The 18,327-nt window shown below is 42.4% G+C and overlaps 1 protein-coding gene across 7 annotated transcripts in view; it reads right to left on the bottom strand.

Annotated features, from left to right (window-relative positions):
* Nucleotides 1-17,710, bottom strand: part of SLCO1C1 (solute carrier organic anion transporter family member 1C1) — a 34,076-nt gene extending 16,366 nt beyond the window's left edge. For 3 of the 7 annotated variants that reach the window (XM_064421439.1, XM_064421438.1, XM_064421437.1), the window contains exons 1-12: nt 17,362-17,710; nt 13,646-13,791; nt 10,583-10,724; nt 9,670-9,802; nt 8,923-9,044; nt 8,458-8,604; nt 7,305-7,403; nt 5,862-6,107; nt 4,825-4,989; nt 3,029-3,224; nt 1,867-2,032; nt 662-843 (exon numbers count right to left, since the gene is read on the bottom strand). In XM_064421439.1, the coding sequence (XP_064277509.1) occupies nt 662-843; nt 1,867-2,032; nt 3,029-3,224; nt 4,825-4,989; nt 5,862-6,107; nt 7,305-7,403; nt 8,458-8,604; nt 8,923-9,044; nt 9,670-9,802; nt 10,583-10,724; nt 13,646-13,791; nt 17,362-17,599 (1,982 nt within the window). In that variant the 5' untranslated portion in view covers nt 17,600-17,710. Of the gene's footprint in view, nt 1-661; nt 844-1,866; nt 2,033-3,028; nt 3,225-4,824; nt 4,990-5,861; nt 6,108-7,304; nt 7,404-8,457; nt 8,605-8,922; nt 9,045-9,669; nt 9,803-10,071; nt 10,261-10,582; nt 10,725-11,366; nt 11,489-13,645; nt 13,792-17,361 lie in introns of those variants that run through there. The other 4 variants (XM_064421441.1, XM_064421442.1, XM_064421443.1 and 1 more) reach the window with 4 other exon arrangements.
* Between the last annotated feature and the right edge of the window lie 617 nt (nt 17,711-18,327).

Here is an 18,327-nt window from a genome sequence, read left to right as displayed (position 1 = left end):
GGACTGTGGCTGAAATCATGATTCTTTATTTAGGTTTTTCTATGTTCAGCCAGTTCTAACACTGCCATGGTCTGTGTGCTATAGATACCAGCAATGAGACAGAGCCTGGTCCAGAAAATTGAATTCAAAACCAAAGAGAATTTGGGAGCAAGAAAGCACAGCTATAATACTAAAGATTAGTTAGACTGGATTTACTCTTGTTTTGTTTGAGAAGTAGAATGTGCCCATCTGGAAATAATTTGGGAAAAGGAACTGAGAAAGAAAGGTTTCCAAAACAGAGCAGAGCAGGACTTGGAATCCAAATATTGCAAGTAGCTGACAAAAATCCAGATTAAGCACCAGTAGTATTAAATGCTTTTGCACTTGCTAAAATTAGCTTCAAAGCTTACAGTGATGGACAAATAGTTCCAGCAGTTAAATATGCACTGGAACAAGCATTTAATAAATCTGTGATTAGGAAACAGGAAAAGAAAATCTCACGCTAAAATGATCATTAAAACAAGGAGAAAAATCTGGGAGAGAACAATTATATGGAATATGCCACCTTGCATAGCTGCAAAACATTTCCCAATACTAGGAATAGCAGGAGGGGAGGGAGTACCAGTCACGTGTCAAAACACTTTGAAAACATTTGGCAGTGCTAGCAGGAATGATTTCTTACCTTAGAAGCAGTATGTATCCAGGTGTGCCACCTACTGACAGAGTGTATGAAGTGATAACTGATATTACCAGAAAATACAGGAACATCTTGGGACACTCGTTTCCTTTTTGACACGGTCCCACCACAGCTGAGGAGCTTTGTGAAGATTCAAAGGTTCCCACACAGCTGCAGTTAAAAAATACCTGGAAGAGAGAAGACAAAAGTGCATGAAAACCTAAATGGTGGAGAAGTGGATGTTTAGGAATTGCACATTCTGGATGGCTGAAAGTCCAAAGTGGGAAATGTTTTATAAGAGGAAAAGGCTTATATCATGAAGGAGAAAATTATATAGTATCTACTGTTGATTAATCTAGTTATTAGGGTTTTTTCCAACAATGTTGGTAGCCAACAGCTCAAAAAAACCAAAAAAACAAAAAAAAAAGCCTCCAACATTCTCTGCTTGTGATTTCTGGCAACAGCAAAGCGAAAAAAGTTTAAATTTGGTTGCCAGATTGCTAAAAATCCCTGGGGAGTTCAGGGCTGAAGAGGATGTGCTGTGCTCAGTTTAAATCCACTTTGACAGACCTTGTTGTATCAGAAAAATGATCCCGCCTCACATGGAAATGAAGGATTGTCTTATGCCTTGTGTCAGAAAGAAAGAGCCCACAGGGAAATAAAGGACTGTCTTACTGGTGTTTTTCCCAGAGCCTTGTATCAGAAAGAAAGATCCCACCTCAAATGGAAATGAAGGATTGTCTTATACCTTGTATCAGAAAGAAAGATCCCACCTCACAGGGAAATGAAGGATTTTATGGTGTTTTTCCCAGTGCTGTGCATCAGAAATAAAGACCCCACCCCACAGGGAAATGCAGGATTGTCTTACACCTTGTGTCAGAAATAAAGGTCCCACCTCAAATGGAAATTAAGGATTTTATGGTGCTTTTCCCAGTGCTGTGTATAAGAAAGAAAGATCCCATCTCACATGGAAATGAAGGATTTTATGATGTTTCTCCCAGTGCCTTGTATCAGAAAGAATGATCCCACCTCACAAGGAAATGAAGGATTCTCTTACACCATGTATTAGAAAAATGATCCCACCTCAAATGGAAATGAAGGATTGCCTTACACCTTGTATCAGAAATAAAGACCCCAGCTCACAGGGAAATGAAGGATTTTATGGTGTCTCTCCCAGTGCTGTGTATCAGAAAGAAAGAGGACTGCCTTACGGTGTTTTTCCCGGTGCCGTTGGACGCGCGGCAGCCGGCGAGGCAGGCGGACACGTAGGTAACCCCATTCTCCCCACAGATGGGGTCCCAGTCGTTCCTGGAGCAGGAGCAGCCCGAGTTGCACTCTGAAAACAGGGCTTGCTCGTGGTCACTCATCGGTTTAGCTCTGTGGAGAAAAGAGAAGCTGCAGAGATGCTGCCCAGCAGATGTGAACCACGGAAAACCACGAAACCAGGAAACCACGATCACCTCTGGGGTGACGCTCTCTGCCAGGAGCACCTGGCCACACCTGCCCTCTGCAGCCCATAAAAGTTTGTCTCTTCACATCCACACAGCAGTGTAAATCCTCATTTCTCTGTTATCCAAAGGTTTTCACACTATCACACCACCAAGATAAATATTTTCTTTATTAAGAGGGACAACTACCAATTTATATACATGCATTTTCTCAGATTTTCTAAGGTTTTAGTTATGCAGCTTTAACACAGCTAGGCAAGTGGCACAGAAAGGAGTGAGTTACTCATGGGAAATGGTCTCTGTAGAAGTCAGCAAGGAACTGATTAGAATGGGATCCATCCAAACTGAGAGTCTGATACCTTACATGACAACTCTACCAAATTCAGTCATCAGACACCAGTGGAGCTGCTGCTGTGAGTCAGTGTTGGAAACTCCTCCCAAAAAGTTTGTTTTAAAGAGTAATAGCATGGGTAAAATGTTAGCCTCAGGTGTACCTCATGGTTAACATCATGGTTAATCCACGACTCCTTAAGTTTTGAGTTCGAGGACTATTAAATGCCATTATTCAGTGGCACACAAAGGCAAGAAACAATTAATTGAATCTCTTCCCCCCTACTGAGCTACTCACTTTTCCAGGAATCGCTGGGCTCAAAGGATAGGTCCCATGGCAATAATAATTAAAAAGTAATCAGAAAAATAATCTGCACTTGTGACATAAACCCCAGTGGTTTATGCCACAATCATGAGAGGGCCATGACACCACACCCGCTGGAACGGAGCAGTTTCCACCGATTTCAATCAAATTTCTGGGAAGCACATTCAAGTCAGCCACTCTCTTTTCAACAAGACCTACTTTGTGAAACAAAATGAGGAAGGAGCTGGGTTTGCAGGAGCCCTTTCTGCTGAAGATGCCCTGCCAGCATACCCGTGGTAGGACACGGTCAGCCCGGCCACCTCCGCATTCCCGCAGCCCATGGCAAACAGCGAGAGCAGCAAAAGGTAACCAAGGAAAGATGATCCCAGGGAAAGCTTTGCAGCCCCTACAACACCGACTCCGAATCTCTTCATGATCAGTCCTCCAGAGAATATGCCAAAGGCCACAGCAGGAATGTTAATAAGACCTGAAATGAAAGAGAAAATTATGTACTAATGAAGACCCCAGCTCAATGGTCTAACCTTGTCAGCCACAAAAACAGCTGCAATAATCAGATGAAGGAGCAAAACATAAAAGATCTCCAGTGAGGTCATTTCATTTTGTCCAGACTTAGACTGATCCTTGGAGTGTTACAAAGGTGCTGGGACCTTAGGTGCTTTGTAAAACTTAGTCCCAAGGACCTGCTTCTTTGCAGCTTCTTTGACAGAGAGGTTATGGATAAAGTTTAGATAATGCTCTTCCAATTTCTTAAGCTAGGTGTTTTTTTCCACAATTAGTTTGCCAGAGGAGTCATCTGCTGATTCCTAGAGGACAAATTTAGTTGTATCTAATGTTATGAAAGCCAGAGCAAGACCTGCCTTTAAAAATTTTTAATTGCTTCAAATTGCTCTGACAATTTTGATATCTATCAGAAATTGTGACAGAAACTGGGTTTTTTTAAAAAGAAGGAGTAAAAGAGGTTGTGAAAGAGAAATAAGCACTGTGAGTTTGAGTCAACCCTCAGGTTCCTTAGGAAAGGTGGATTTGGAGAGAAAGGAAAAGGAGGAAGAAAAAAATCACCTTATTGCAGGGACAGCCACTCAGCAGGATGCTTCCCTAACCAAGCCATCACACACTCTGTTGGATACAGTCCCTGTGCTCAGAGAAATCAAATGGTTCTTAATCCTCACTCACTCTGCACATACCTGAAAGCTTAGCTCCAGAAAATATTTAAATACAATGAGAAGTACTATACTGAATGTAGGGATTGTTTTCTGGACTTTCTTTGGCCATCAACTGTACTTGATGATTTCTCCTTGCTTTGAGGAGTTTCGTGCCAGGAAATTCCAGCTTCTATCTTGAAGGGAATTAACATAGCACAATGGATCATTACAGCTTTTCTGCACATATATACCTCTGTTGCTGTGCAACTAATGCTGCTCTGGAACAAGGCAGTTCCCTCTGGGGTGGGCAGATGTAAACCTCTTTGCTGTTAATGCTGTTGAAGCCCTGGACCTCTGGAGCTGAACCCCACAGGCAGGTCCAGCAACTGGGCAGCCCAGTCCACCCTCACAAAGTCAGCTACAAAAATGTTGATTTCTGTAACCCAAAGGCTGAAGCAGCTTCTCTTTCTTGTGCTATGACTTGTCTCCCTTTTATTTAACACCAATCTCTGCAGAGAGTCACCCACAGCACTCACTGAACTCATCTCTTTTTTTGTTGAAATAAATGGGAAGCCATCAAGGCAGCAGATCTCTCTGATGATAAATTTATGTAAAATATTTTAAAATTATTTCTCAATTATTTTCTTGTGTTGTACATACATTACTTTTCAAATTTCCAGTGAAATGGGAATTAAGATATCAAATCATGTGAACTTTTGCAGTAACTCTTGCATAGATAAACTCAGAGTTAATTTGTGCTGAAGCAGAAATGAAATAACTCACCTTCTATGAGCTAATACTTAAAGTCAGACAAGGAAGGAGAAGAAATGAACATACCCTAAAAAAAATACAATTTTTCCTATATGTATATGCCACTCCTAAAATGTACATTTTAAAGATATCAAGAAGCAGATATAGCATTACCTATAACAAAGTTAGTTTTTGAAGATGTCTGCCCATACTGTTGCTCAATATACTTTGGCTTATATGTCACCATGCCAATTAGAGAATTGAACTGAATAATACTTGCACACAAATACAGAATGTAAACTGGATTCCCAAAGAGGTTCTTCAGTGATGGCAAGAAGTCTGCAAGACAAAACAAAGCAGAAATAACAAGCAGGCCAGAGAGAGAACAACTGCTGTGAGTAATGCTTTGTAACATGTGTGCCCCTTCCAAAAAACCCAAAAACTGCAAAAGATTTCAGAGGGAATCTGTGAAGTTCCCTGAGGAATTCCTCACAGCTCCCCCATTTCTGGAGGGAGGAACAGTGGAGCAAAACACTAAGCATCAATTCCCCAGAAGAGATCTCTTGTTTTAAATACCTTCTTTCCATCATAAACCAGGAATGATTTGGTTTGTGTGTGTCCTCAACAGCCACAGCACTGTTTAGCTTAATTTGGGGCACAGGGAGCTCAGCACAGCTGACAATAAGCACACAAATATTGAGGTGCACATTCAGGTTCTGAGGGAAAATGCTTTTGGCAAAGCATGGCCAAGGAAATGCAGTTGTGCAAACCAGCTCCTGTCTAAACCCAGACAGCCTCCTCTAGTACTGTAGCTGCTCTGTGCCCATCTCTACTCTGATCAGATATTGTACATGTTTTCCTAACTCATGAACTTACAGGGAAAAAATAATTAGCAAAAAACAAGGGTTGGGGTTTTTTGGAGCCCCACTTCTGCAACAGTCACTACATGTGAATTAAATTTTTTTTGCAGAGCTTCATGACGTGCTGGGCCACTATTGTAATTTTATAAATCTCAGCCATTTCTCATGCAATAGCAAATCCAGGGAACACTGAAGAGACCTTTTTGTGTGTACTGTGGATTTGGGGAGTGAAAGGGAAAAACCATAGTTCTGAAACCATTAAAATTGGGACTCAGAAAGTATAAAAATTTCAAGTCTAAAAGCCTTTGAGAGAAAAACTGAACAATCAGGAAGAAAACTCAAGTGAATTGCCTTTTGCCATCTCTGCAAGCTTCGCTTGCTGCCAAGAGGAGGTGCCTTGGTCCTTGTTCTCCTCAGTGATGAACTTGGAGTGCTCAGAGGAGGTGCTGGAGTCCTTCCTGCTCTGGGGCCTGGGGAGGTGCCTGGGCAGGAACCAGAAGGGGATGCCAGCCAGGATGCTGATCACCCCAGCTATCAGGTAGCCCAGCCACCACGCCCCCACCCACTGCACGTCCTTGGGGCTGATGGTGACGCTGTCTGCAGAAAGGGGAAGAGAGGAAAGGAATAAATGTAGGGATGTGCCCCCTGTTGATGGAGTGACAAAACTATCCTTTGTCTCCTAAAAAAGAAAAAAACCCCAGAGGTTTCTCTCCTGTTAGGTAAAAAGACACCTCATAGGACCTTGGGGACTTCACCTCAAACTTAAGGATAGCAAACTGGACAGAAGCCATAGAGTCCTGCCTAAGCAATTCACTAGAAAAATAAGAAAGCAAAGAAACTAATCACTTTTGTGAGGTGTTTTACCAGGAGCAAGAGCCTCTTTCCCCTGGCTCGGTTTTTCTCTGTAAAGAGCTTTGTTATTTTGCCTTTTATTAAAACTTTTCTGTTTCCAGCACTGCCACAGAAGCCATCCTGCTGATTTGATGCCATCTGAGGTGGCTGAGCTATCTCGGGTGTGATGTAGATCTCCAAGAGCTCATGAGACCTGGCTGGAGGAGACCTTTATATCAAATAAACACATCTGGAGGACATGTGCTGCTAATAAGGAAGGTGGGTTGGCAGCGTGGTTTTTCCATCCAGGTCTAGCTGTGCGCTGTGTCTCTGTGGGTGTTTTACATGTGTTACATGTGGGGACATGCTGAGGGCTCACTGATTGCTGGGGCACAGCAGCAGCCTGGCCCTGACCCTGCTGTGCCACTTGCACATCCCCAGAGCTGCTGCAAGCACCAGCACATGCAGCAGTCCAGGTGCCCACTCACTTGCTCCCAGCCAGGCTGTTCTACACAAAAACCCCAGGAAAAAACCTGTTTTCCTCCTGATTTTTTAAAATTATTGTTTCCTCAGAAGAAGAGCAATCAGGAGATTTGGTACCCCCTGCCAAACCACTTTTCCAGGCAACAACAGGATATTAAAAGGGCACATGGAGCATCCTGAGCCTCAGTCCTGCTTCCTCCTGGCTCCCATGATCTCCCCAGAGCCTCCTTACCTGAGCATCCCTTGGAGGCACCTGCTGCAGACCTGCTGGGGCTGAGGAAGAGTCAGACTGCCTTCTTCCTCTACACCCATCTCCTTGCCAGCCTGTTCTGCCACACTGCTGCCATCCTTTCATTTCACAGAGTGCCCCCTCTGCCCCTGCTAGCCCCTCATGCCTAGCAGATAACCAGAGAGTTCTTGGCCAAAAATAGGCATTTTGGAGCCTGACTGGGTATTTAAAGCCCGAGTGCTCTGACTTACCCAGATCCACAAAGCCAATGTCAACGTAAAGTTTGGCACACAGGGATCCCAGGAGAAAGCCAAATATTGGCCCTATGATTGCCACTGTCTGCACACAGCCTGGAAGGGAAAACAGGGCTCTGTTACACTCCTGAGCTAATAAAAAGGGCGCTGGTTCTTCTGCATCTGACAGCAGAGTGTGATGGGCAGCAAGAGACGCAGTCACACAAAAATATTTCCAAGAAGAAAAAAAGTCATCAATAAAATTTTCTCCACTGTGATGACACTTTTTATTGTTATCCAGTTAAAGAGTTACATTCAGCCTGAAGGAAATATTGTCAGCAAACTGAATGGCCTGAACTCAACAGCAGCACCAATCTACAATTGCTAGAAATGCTTTAGCTGACAGGATTACAGTAACTGGGGAGCAAATGTCATTTTTTAAAGTGAGCTGATCACTTTTAGTTGAGGTAGGCCCTGAAGAGGCTGAGAAATCACTTTGATTTATTTTCCATTGTTAATATGTTTCAATACACCCTCAGCCAAACTTTCTGAATACTTTGAATTTGAAAAAATTCACCCAGAAATCTGGGAAGAGTGAATCTTTTACAGAGAGAATCTGATCTTTTGCCTTCTGCCTGGCTGGAAACTTGTCAAGAGCAGATGCTGATGAGATAGGACTTTTTGGTAATATTTCACGTGAATGTGCAGCCATCAAACAATGAACACAAAAAAAACAGGGATTCCAACTTCCTAAAGCTTCAGTACTATTGTTTATAATCCTACACGAATCTGGAGGGAACGTTTTGAGTGCCCACTGAAATTCTATTTTAAGTGCTTAAAAGAGTGCCTGTTTTTATCACTTTCCAGAGAACTGAATGTGCACAGAGGCTCAGCAGTCCACATCCAGAAGAATTAGGAAGATTAGGGTAACAGCAGGAAGCCAAGGTCAAATTCTTTCACCAAATTAAGATAATGGAACTGTGCTGGTATAATTAAATGGGAACTTGGTCCCTTGAGTGTACATGACTGTTAAATAAACTTTAATATTGGAAATTATGCAAACAAAACAATCAGGGCAAGTTAATTCAATAACATTCATTCCATTATTCAGAACGACTCCGTTTCCTCTGGGGAGAAATCCATTAGGAAAAAGAAATTATATTTATTTTACCAATATATAAGGCAGCATTCTCTTCAACAGCATAATCATCGATGTATGCAATTCCCAGGGGCTGGATAGGGGTTTCACCTATTCCACGCAGAAGGTTTCCAAGTAAAACATAGATCCACATGGAAGAGCCTGCTTCCTTTTCACACCCTGTGTGCACAAGAGACAACAGCGATGTGTTTGTAGTAACAGTTGGACACTGAAATCTCAGGGCTCCTAAAATACTTCTGTGGTGGGAGAAACAGCAGGAAAACTGTGAAATAGCTTAAGGTAGAAAAATCCTTAGCATGAGCTGCCTCAAAGATAGTACAGTTTTGCTGGTTTTAGAAATTTGCCACCACACTCCTTTTTTGTAAAACTCTTTCACTTCCTTCTAATCAAAACTGGGATCTCCTGACAGAAAGATCTGGGAAATATTAATGACAGCAAGCACTACCAGCCCCAAGATTTAGCAGAGACAATTCTCACCTGCGTTTATTTTTGCTGGGGATTTCTCCAAGGCTGAGAGTGGAGTTTGGCTTTTGTCCTGCAGACATGGAGAGAGGCTGACAGTGGAATTGATGGTGGAAGGGAATCTTTCATACCTGTATCTGTTTGGAAAACAAAGTTGCATTTATCTATAAGTGCTGATGAGATAAGCAAGCAGATCTGTAACTACCAGACAGGCCTATAGCACTTGAATGCAAATTTCATCTGCACCCATAAGAATCCATCTGGATCCATTGCCAGTGGTGGTTTACAGGGGATAAACAGAGCTCTCTTTGTACTGCAGCTGTACATGAGATTGTCCCGTTGGTTCTTTTTGCAAAGGTGATTCATTTCAGTTTAACAGGCACTTTGCTCTACTAGGATACATGAATTTGGACTAAGAGATTATCAGACACTGGTGCATCCTCTGGCTTGTGCTGAGATTGTCCTCCTGAGTTTAGTCATCACTTCTTTACTGACATTTCAACAAATCCCAAACCACACCAAAATGTGGCCAATCAAGATCAGAGACTAATTTAAAAAAAAAGCTGATTACAACTGAAAAGAGTATACATATTAAATCATTTGCTCTACAGTAATAAATCATTTCACCAAAAAAAATTTAAATTAAGTAACCACATCCCCATATGCCTATTTCTATCACCATAACCAATGCCTAAATGTCTTAGGGAGCTGCCATTCAGTGTGCACAGCCCAGCTGGAAAACAGGGATCACTTTGCACTTACCTTCCCATGAAGAACTGGGGCATTGCAATTAGGAACGTTCCAGCTGACATAATTAAGCAGCCTGCTCCAATTATTCTTGGCCTGTGAAGCTTTGCTCCAAAGTAGCTCACTAGAATTATGATTAGGAGGTTCCCTTTGAGAGTACAAAAGGAAAAATGAGTTTTACTGCTTGTTGATAAGAGATCCCCCAAAATAACAATTCCTGGTATGTAGTAAAGCACTGATTTCAGGGAGACAGGGCAGGTGGGGATGGCCTTTCTCCTTCTTTCCAGGCATTCTGTGATAGGAAAACCATAAACCTTTGGATAAACAGCTGGAAAAGAGGAGAAAGCCTGTGCCAGCTGAAGAGAGCAAATAAGCAGAAAAGCAGCAAAAGGAGGAATAAAACAGAGTTTTACACACTTAGGCTAAGATTTCATTCCTAGGAGTACCACAGTCCACTGAACACCCATGAGATGAATTCAGTGGTCTGAAATTGTAAGAGACAAAGGCATGCTGGAAACCTCACTGTGAGAGGGAAGGAGAGGGCCTGGACAGGAAATGTGGATTACAGTCACAGGTTTGTCCTCCTGCTGCTTAATAGATGACAAAGGACAAACACTTGTGGGGGAGGTGGATTTCTGCCTGCAGAAATCTGTGCAGGAAAATTCTCATTCAACAGTCAAAATGTTTATTAGTATGAATTTGTCACATGCTTAGCTTATCAAATTACAATTTTTTATGTCTATGCTGAATTGTTTGTGTTAGCAACCTTATCCTATTGAACATAATCATATTGATAGTCCCACTTATTTTTACCAGGTGAATCTTGCTCGGTTTTATGTTTCAGGGAGATTCATGCAATCCTTCTTCAGAACAAACTGCATCACTTTTTTTTCCCCTCAAAATAAAAATGTGTTTCTATAGCACATACCAATTTCAAAACTTCCATCAATAACACCAACCAAGGAGGAAGGGATGTCAAATCTTCTTTCTATTTGTGTGATAGTGCTTTTTAGGTAACTTCCTGACAGTGCTTTAGCAAAATAAACAAAAGACAATGCACCAAGAAATATCTGTGGGGAAAAAAAAGACAGTGATTAAATCAGGCAGTACAGAAGATATATGAATTATTTTTAAATATGTTCTGCATCTTACTTCTTCTTTTGCCAAAAAGCCAAACCAGTATTTCTCCTACTTCTTATTAAATGCTAGATTACTGATTTGCTCATCTCTTATGAGCAATATTGATAAAAAACTTAATTGACTCTCAACCATTGCTAATTTCAGATAGATGCCAAAGCTCTGTTGAAAGACAGAAACCTGTGATTTTCTCAGCAGGAAGCATCCTACACAGTAACCATATGGGTAAATTCTAGGTGTGGCTTGGTGGGGAGGTGAGTTTTTGAACATTTTAAAACATGTTACATGTTCTGTGAGATGAACCTGCCAGGCAACTCTCTGTCAGGCTCATCCTTCCCCTGCAAGCTCTCCTGCAGTCTCTAATACATGCATTTTCCTGAGTGCACCCTGCATTTTGCACCTTCTCCCTCCAGTTTTGCAGAGGCAGTTCTCTCTTAGCTATCTCTGCATCTGAGACATTTAGCACGTCCTTCTGAACCAGGAGTGGGCTTTGGAAATCAAACTCCATCTCCCTTCACAGTGCCTTGGTATGCACTTCAAAGGCACAGACTGAGCCCCTTTCCCACAGAATTCACCTGGTCTGAAGTGCACGTGGTGGGAGAGCAGGGTCCTTAGAGTGAACTCTCTGTTCCTGCAGATTTATTGCCTCGATCTGCCCTCACTGAATGCAGCCCAGCTGAGGTTATGTGCTCCACAGATACTCCCACACAGTGGAATAGGTCATGGAAACCACAGCTTTGCTTTCCACCTTCAGATACAGGAGGTGTTGACTCAAAATGAATACGAATATGGATGCTTTCTGTAAAACCCAGTCCCAGAAGTTAAGAGGGACTTAAATCTGAACCCCACGTTATGGTTTTATTTGAATAGGAATCTAGAACCTTGTGCTGCTCCTTAATCCTCTCTGACAATCACACTCCCAGTAAGCAGCTGCTCTGAGCAATGTACTCACCTCCAGTGCAAATCTCACATCTCATTTGACAAGGCACAGTGGCAATAACATCACTGCTGAATGTAAATTATTGTGTTAAGGTTCAAATATATCTCTGTGTCACTTTATCCAGGGCTGGTTATCCCTCCTTCAGAAATAGTAAATAAACATATACAAACCCTCTCTGGGTTTTTTTTTTTTTATACAGCAGCAGCTCTCAAGGACTCTCCAGTACAAATATTGCTATAATATTTTACATTTCCTGTAAGCTTATGCCCTTGGATTTTAAACAGCAATGTGACAGCACATAGGGTTTTTTTCAGGAAAATTGTATTGGTGAACTACAACTTAAAATGCTTCTGAATGTCTTTGGCACAAATTTTTTTACTGGGTTTGCTTCTGTTCCAGGTGTGCAGTGGTGGAAAGACACTCCTGAATTAGGGCTGGGACAGAAAGGTACAGATGATTTCACATTCTTCTCTGGTTTGTCACTGCTTGTAAGCAGATATTTCACCACATACTTCTGGTTAAAGAAGGCAATTTTAAGACATAGGAAGGTTGATAATTGGTAAAAATAACCTTCTGTATGTGTATATTGTTTTCTTAACACATTAGGCAAAACCTGAAGCAGACTTCTTCATGACTTGGAGATATCTTTAATAATTTCATTCTGACTCAGCAAGACCTAATCAGAACTCAAAAAGTGTTAGTTCTCCAAAAAAAGAGAGAGGTCTTTTTAGTTCCTACATATATACATTATATCATAGCATATCATATATCTTAGTTCCTAGATATACATTAGTAATATCAGTTTGGGTTCCTAGAAGACACAACTTCTTTAAAGAGAAAGAAACTGAGCTGAAATAATATTTATTTTCAATTTCTGGAGCTAATAAACTGATTCCTGACTGGCTAATCTGTGACTGAAGTTTTTTTCATTGAGGGAATTGGATGATCATTGTAGCAAATGGAGAAGAAATGACAGAATTATATTATGGTACAAAATTTATTTAATACAATTCATCCTCCATTTCAAAAAAACCAAAACATTCAAAAGTTATAGACTTCAGGGCAACTATTGCTCTTTTCACTGGCTGTATTGGTAGCTGGATTAATATCTGAAAGTAGATGTGTGATTGAGTGGAAAAAACAACAGAAATAAAGACTGTGCACCATGAAAAGAACGAAGCAAGGCTGAAAACTCATTTTCCATGTAACTCAAACCATCTCACCATTGCATGGCGATTTTGAGATCTCACCCAGCAGAGTGCCAGCCTGTTGGGAAAGAGGCAGAGGCAGCAGGGAGAGCTCTGTGCTGTCCTCTGTGCCCCAGGTCCCACCAGGCAGGCACAGGCACATCGTGAGGCTCAGAGCAGGGACCTCCCTGCTCCAGCAAAAAATTCTGGGGGGTGAGAGAGGTGTAGATAAAGTCATGATAGTTCTGCAGTTTCAAAGTCACCTCGTGCAAGTTCTCTTGAACGAGGAGCATTGCAATCATGCTTTAATAATAGAGCACTCAAAACACTCAGACCATAACAGGATATTAGTTTGGAGAACCCAGCAGAATACCGTGGCTGCTATCTTAAAAAAGCAGCCTGCACTGACAGCTGCCTGTGCTGTGTGCCCTGTTCTCAACTTCAGGTGGAGCAGTAAGAAAGATAGAGGGGCTTTTTAGGATGGGTCTTGAACACCTCACAATATGCAAGCCTCAGCCAACAAATTATATTTGATGACTGCCAAACATTAGGCAAATACGGATCTGAGGAAGATTTTCTTGTGAATTAGAAATGCATCTAATAATTTCATACTGACTCAGCATGACATAATCAGAATTTAAAAAGGGATAATTCATTAAAAAAATGAATAAATAAAAAGAGAGATTTTGTAAGTCCCTACTGGAATATTCAAAAGCTCTTACTCTACCTTTATACCTCCACAACACGACTGCTTTTCCTTGGACGCGGATGATTCGGATTTGAATGAAGATCGGTCCATGGGCAGGATTGTGTTGTTTGAGAAAAAGTGAGTATTTTCTTTTGATGAAATCTCCATGATGGTGTCCTCTGCCTCTAAAGCAGAAAACATGGAGAACACTTTAAAAGGGCATCCCATTAGCTCAGCCTCAAAAGCCCATCATGTGACAGCAACACCCCGCTGGACTGTTTTCCCAACAACAGCAATTACCAAACTTTACAACAGAATCTGACCAGTGCACTGGATGTTTAATTATGGAAATTTGCAATCCACTTGCCTATAATAATGGAGATTAAATCATACTCAGCAAACAGCCATCATCTTCGTTCTCTGGCTGTCATCAATGTGATTTCATGAAACATTTGGCCAGCAGACTAAACAAGGCTTATTACCATTTTAAATGACATTTCTGAAGTCCACATATAAATTCACGTTTCTGGATGTGACCAGGTCTGCAGAGATTTCTCAGCGCTGATCTCAGAGTTTCCCATATATCTGGGACATGAAGTAATTAGATCAAAGGAAATCTATCCCCATTAATGAGGCACTTGAATTGTTTTAGATGGAAACATTAGCTCTAATCGTCTGATTTCAGCTAATGAGTTACACAAGAATAAAGAGGTTTAGTTCCCTTTACCATTTTACATAGAGTCTTAGGGCTCAGTGGTCAATTGTTCCAGGGAAAAATGTGAATTTGCTTCTTTGCAGGTAAATACAAAGAAGTAAAGAAAAACTAAATACTGCACTTTGGAAACAAAAGGTATCAGCAATTCTTAAATCTCTAGTTACATACTGCAGTACTTTGTTCTTAATTTCAATCTCTAAATCAGATCTGAATATATTTATGAAATCAGCTTCTGTGTTCACTTTTAGGCAGTCCTGTGTTTTACAGAACAGCTGCCTGAAAATATGAATAGGAAAAGTTCCTGTTCTCTCATGTTTGCCTGAAGAAACAGATCTTACACAAGTTAAAATATGTACGGTTTTATGTATATATCTATATACATAGATATTTATATAGATGCATGCACGTGTTTTCATGGCTTCCCAAACAGGAACCTGTTTTACCAGAAATACAGGTGAAAATAACAAAAGTCTATCTTTAGATGCTAAGATTTGCTCATAGGCTCTGTTCTTATATCAACAAGATAAGAAGACTTTGTGACACCACAATTTTCACCAAGATCTCTCCATCATTTAAAATAAGAGCTGTGACTACATATAAGAGAAATATTTCACACTGTCCTGGCAGGAACTCTCATGTATTTCCTTATCAACACTAAGGAGTATAGAGATTGTTTTGCAATAAGAAAATATATTTTTTTGTGCTTGCTGAACACTTATTGCACCTATTCCTCTTCTGCTTCTGATTTTCTTGATGTCTTGGGAAAAGTCACACTTTTGAACCTGAACCCCACTTTTGAACCTGTCCAATGGACAAAGCACGTACCTCACAGCATAAACCCTTTTATAACAATCACATGAGGTGTGCTGCCATGTAAGCACATCAAACAGCCTCTACTGTAAGGCTTGAAACACCCTGCATATTTACAGCAATTTTGGAACGAAAAAACCCCAAACCTGGAAAGGGAAAACACATGCACCACAGCTCAGTGAACTGTCCTTATCTCTGAGCAAAGCGCCTCCCAGCTAGAGAAGATGGGCAGAAGTGCAGAGGGTCTCCTCCCCTGCACCACACATGCAGGATTGGCCAGAACACAAAAAAATTGCTGTGGTGGTGTGGGGGTGGTGGAATATGATAAACTGAGGCTTGACAGCAGCATGCAAGGTCGTGTTTCACTGAGCTGAAACAAATCTCAAATGGACAGCAGAGCTTAAACAGCACTTATGCTCACTTTATTACAGTATAAAAATTGTTAACATTTATTTATTGTCTGACTGTCAAATTGAAGAGTGCAAGGAAGGCCTGATGTCCATGAAGGTTTTAATACATCCCCAGGTATATATATAGATATCTACAGGTTTTAATGTATCCCCAGCTGCTCTTGAGGCATGGCTCTAAGGAGGTTGGTGTTTTTCAGAGCCACCTGCAGCCATATATCTCAGAGCATCAGTTTGGTGCTGCATTGTTAGTTTTGACCCTTCCTCTTTGGTGCAACCAGAACACAGAGGGCTGATTCACTGTAAATCACAGATTTGCCACTCAGATTCTTTTGGCACTGTTGGTGTTACAGTGGGACTATTCCTAACAGTCTGTCAATTCCAGTGGGAGGTGAGGGACATCTCTGGTTACCATACCATATTTCTCTGGTGACACAGAAAATGAGGACAGAGAATGTCTAAACACTTCCTTTCCAAACATGGTCGGAATGCCAAATAAATGTAACTATAGAATCATAGAATTGTTTAGGTTGGAAAAGACCCCTAAGACCATTGAGTCCATCTATAGACCCAGCACTGAGAGTCCACCACTAAACTCTGTCCATGAGTGACACATCCACCCATCTTTTAAACATACCTCCAAGGATGTGACTCAAGCACCTCACTGGGCAGCCCATTCCAGGCCTTGACAACCCTTCCAGGAAAGACTTTCCTGATATGCAATCTGAACCTTCCTGGTGCAGCTTGAACCTGCTCTTTCTTGTCCTACTGCTTCTACCTCAGGAGAAGAGGCTGACCCCTCACTACAGCCTCCTCCCAGGTAGTTGTAGAGAGTGATGAGGTCTCCCCTGAGCCTCCTTTTCTCCAGGTTAAACCACCCCAGCTCCCTCAGCTGCTCCTCACAGGAACTCCAGACCCTTCCCCAGCTCCACTGCCCTTCTCTGGACACACTCCAGCCCCTCGATGTCCCTGCAGTGAGGGGCCAGAACTGAGCACAGGATTTGAGGTATGCCTTCACCAGTGCTTGGTCCTGCTGGCCACACTGTCCTGATACAAGCCATGATCCCACTGGCCTGCTCCTGCACCTTTAGGATTTCTTTCTTGAAATCCGTGACCCCTTTGTCCCTCAGAGCTGCCTCCCAAGGAACTCTGTCCAACTGAACAGGCCAAAGTCTTCCCTCCACAAGTCCAAAGTTTGCTGAGCTCCCCTTCTTACTTCTCCAAGGATTAAATCTCTTTTATTTCATGATCACTGTGCCCGAGACAGCCAGCAAATGCCACATCACTTGCCAGTCTTTCTGAGTTCACACACAGGTCCAGTGGGACACCTGTCCTCAGTGGCTCTGTCACCAGCTGTGTCAGGCACTTTTCTTCCACACACAGCAGGAAATTCCTGATAAGGACCTAATAAGACCTTCTAATGAGACCCCCTGGGCCCCTTCCTCTCTGCTGTGCTGTATTTCCAGCAGACTCCCACCATGACATCTGCCTTGCCGGCCCTTCCCCTGACTCCCACCCACAAACAGATGTCCCTGTTGTCATTGTCCTTAACTCTAGGAGCCAAAATTCCTAGAGCACGCACTCAGCAGGCTGAGACTCCTCCAGAAGTGCCCCCTCACTCGTGCAAAGTGCAGGCAGAGAACATCCTTCCCGCTCTGGAGCTCCTGCACCCTGCAGCAAGCCTCCTTAGCCTTTGCACAGGCACAGGAGCTGCACTTCTGCACTGGCTGGGCACAAAGACAGCTCACCATGAGCCCAGCTAAGAGACATCCTCTGTGAAAAGTGAAGCAACAAAGAGAAGAAGAAGAAAAGCCAAAACTTACCTGGCAGCAGGAATCCCCAGAGGTGGTGCCCACCAGCTTTCATAGGTAAGCTTCCTCTACTGCTTATGCAAAGCCACACCTGCATGCACTGGTCCCAGCTTAGAAGGGGAAAAATTCTAGGAGAAAACCTCCTCTCAGAAATGACCCTGTCTGTGGAGGTACATCTTATTCTGGAGGTAGAGAAAGGAAAAGAATGCGGGTGGGGGAACTTGTTTTGTCTCTTGTTTTGCCTGAGCATTTGCTATTTGTCTGCCCCCCATCCTCCTCCTTCCCCACCTCCTCAGGTTTTTCTTCCTCTGTCCCCTCCTATCAATTCCAGGACACTGGGCACACCAGCAAAGCAAAGAGGTTGGCTGCCCTAGATGGGAATCATGGAGAGCACCTAAACAGCTCCCAGGGGGTATTTTTCTTTGCAAGTTGCTGTAAGTTTGACGAAGCACGTGACAAAGCTTTGTGGAGAGAAAAAAAAACACCCAAAACTCTGATCTTATTAATTGCTTAATTCCAGGAAACAGAAGAATTCAAGTGGGAATGGCATTGGGGAAAAAAACAAAAACGGGGAGTGTGTGAGAGAAGACAGGGTGGAGGTGAACAGGAGATTCACAAAGACTTCTTGTCCAGTCCCTGCTCCTTCCTGTTCTGCCCTGCTGCCCAAAATCCACAGGGCAATGTCCCTATCAACATGAAAAAACCCCAACAAAAACAACAGAGGGAAAAGTTACATTTACGGGGAGGACAGAATTGCATGGGAGACGTCAAGTCCTTTGCCACGAGGAAAGAAAAGGAAAATTTTGAAGTCTTCATTCCCACCCTGAGTTTTTCCTGCCACAAGGTCACAGCTGCTGAAACATTTATTTTAAAGTTTGGGTAAAGGTGAGGAGTGTGACTAGCTCCCTCTGTAGTTTGTTGAGCCAGGACAGGCTGTTAAGTCCTGTCTTCTGCTGCCATGTAGGCTTTGATTATACA

Source organism: Passer domesticus, chromosome 5 (genome assembly GCF_036417665.1).
Source record: "Passer domesticus isolate bPasDom1 chromosome 5, bPasDom1.hap1, whole genome shotgun sequence".
NCBI lineage: Eukaryota > Metazoa > Chordata > Aves > Passeriformes > Passeridae > Passer > Passer domesticus.
The sequence above is the reverse complement of the archived record's forward strand: the minus strand, read 5'-3'. Positions and strand labels throughout refer to the sequence as shown.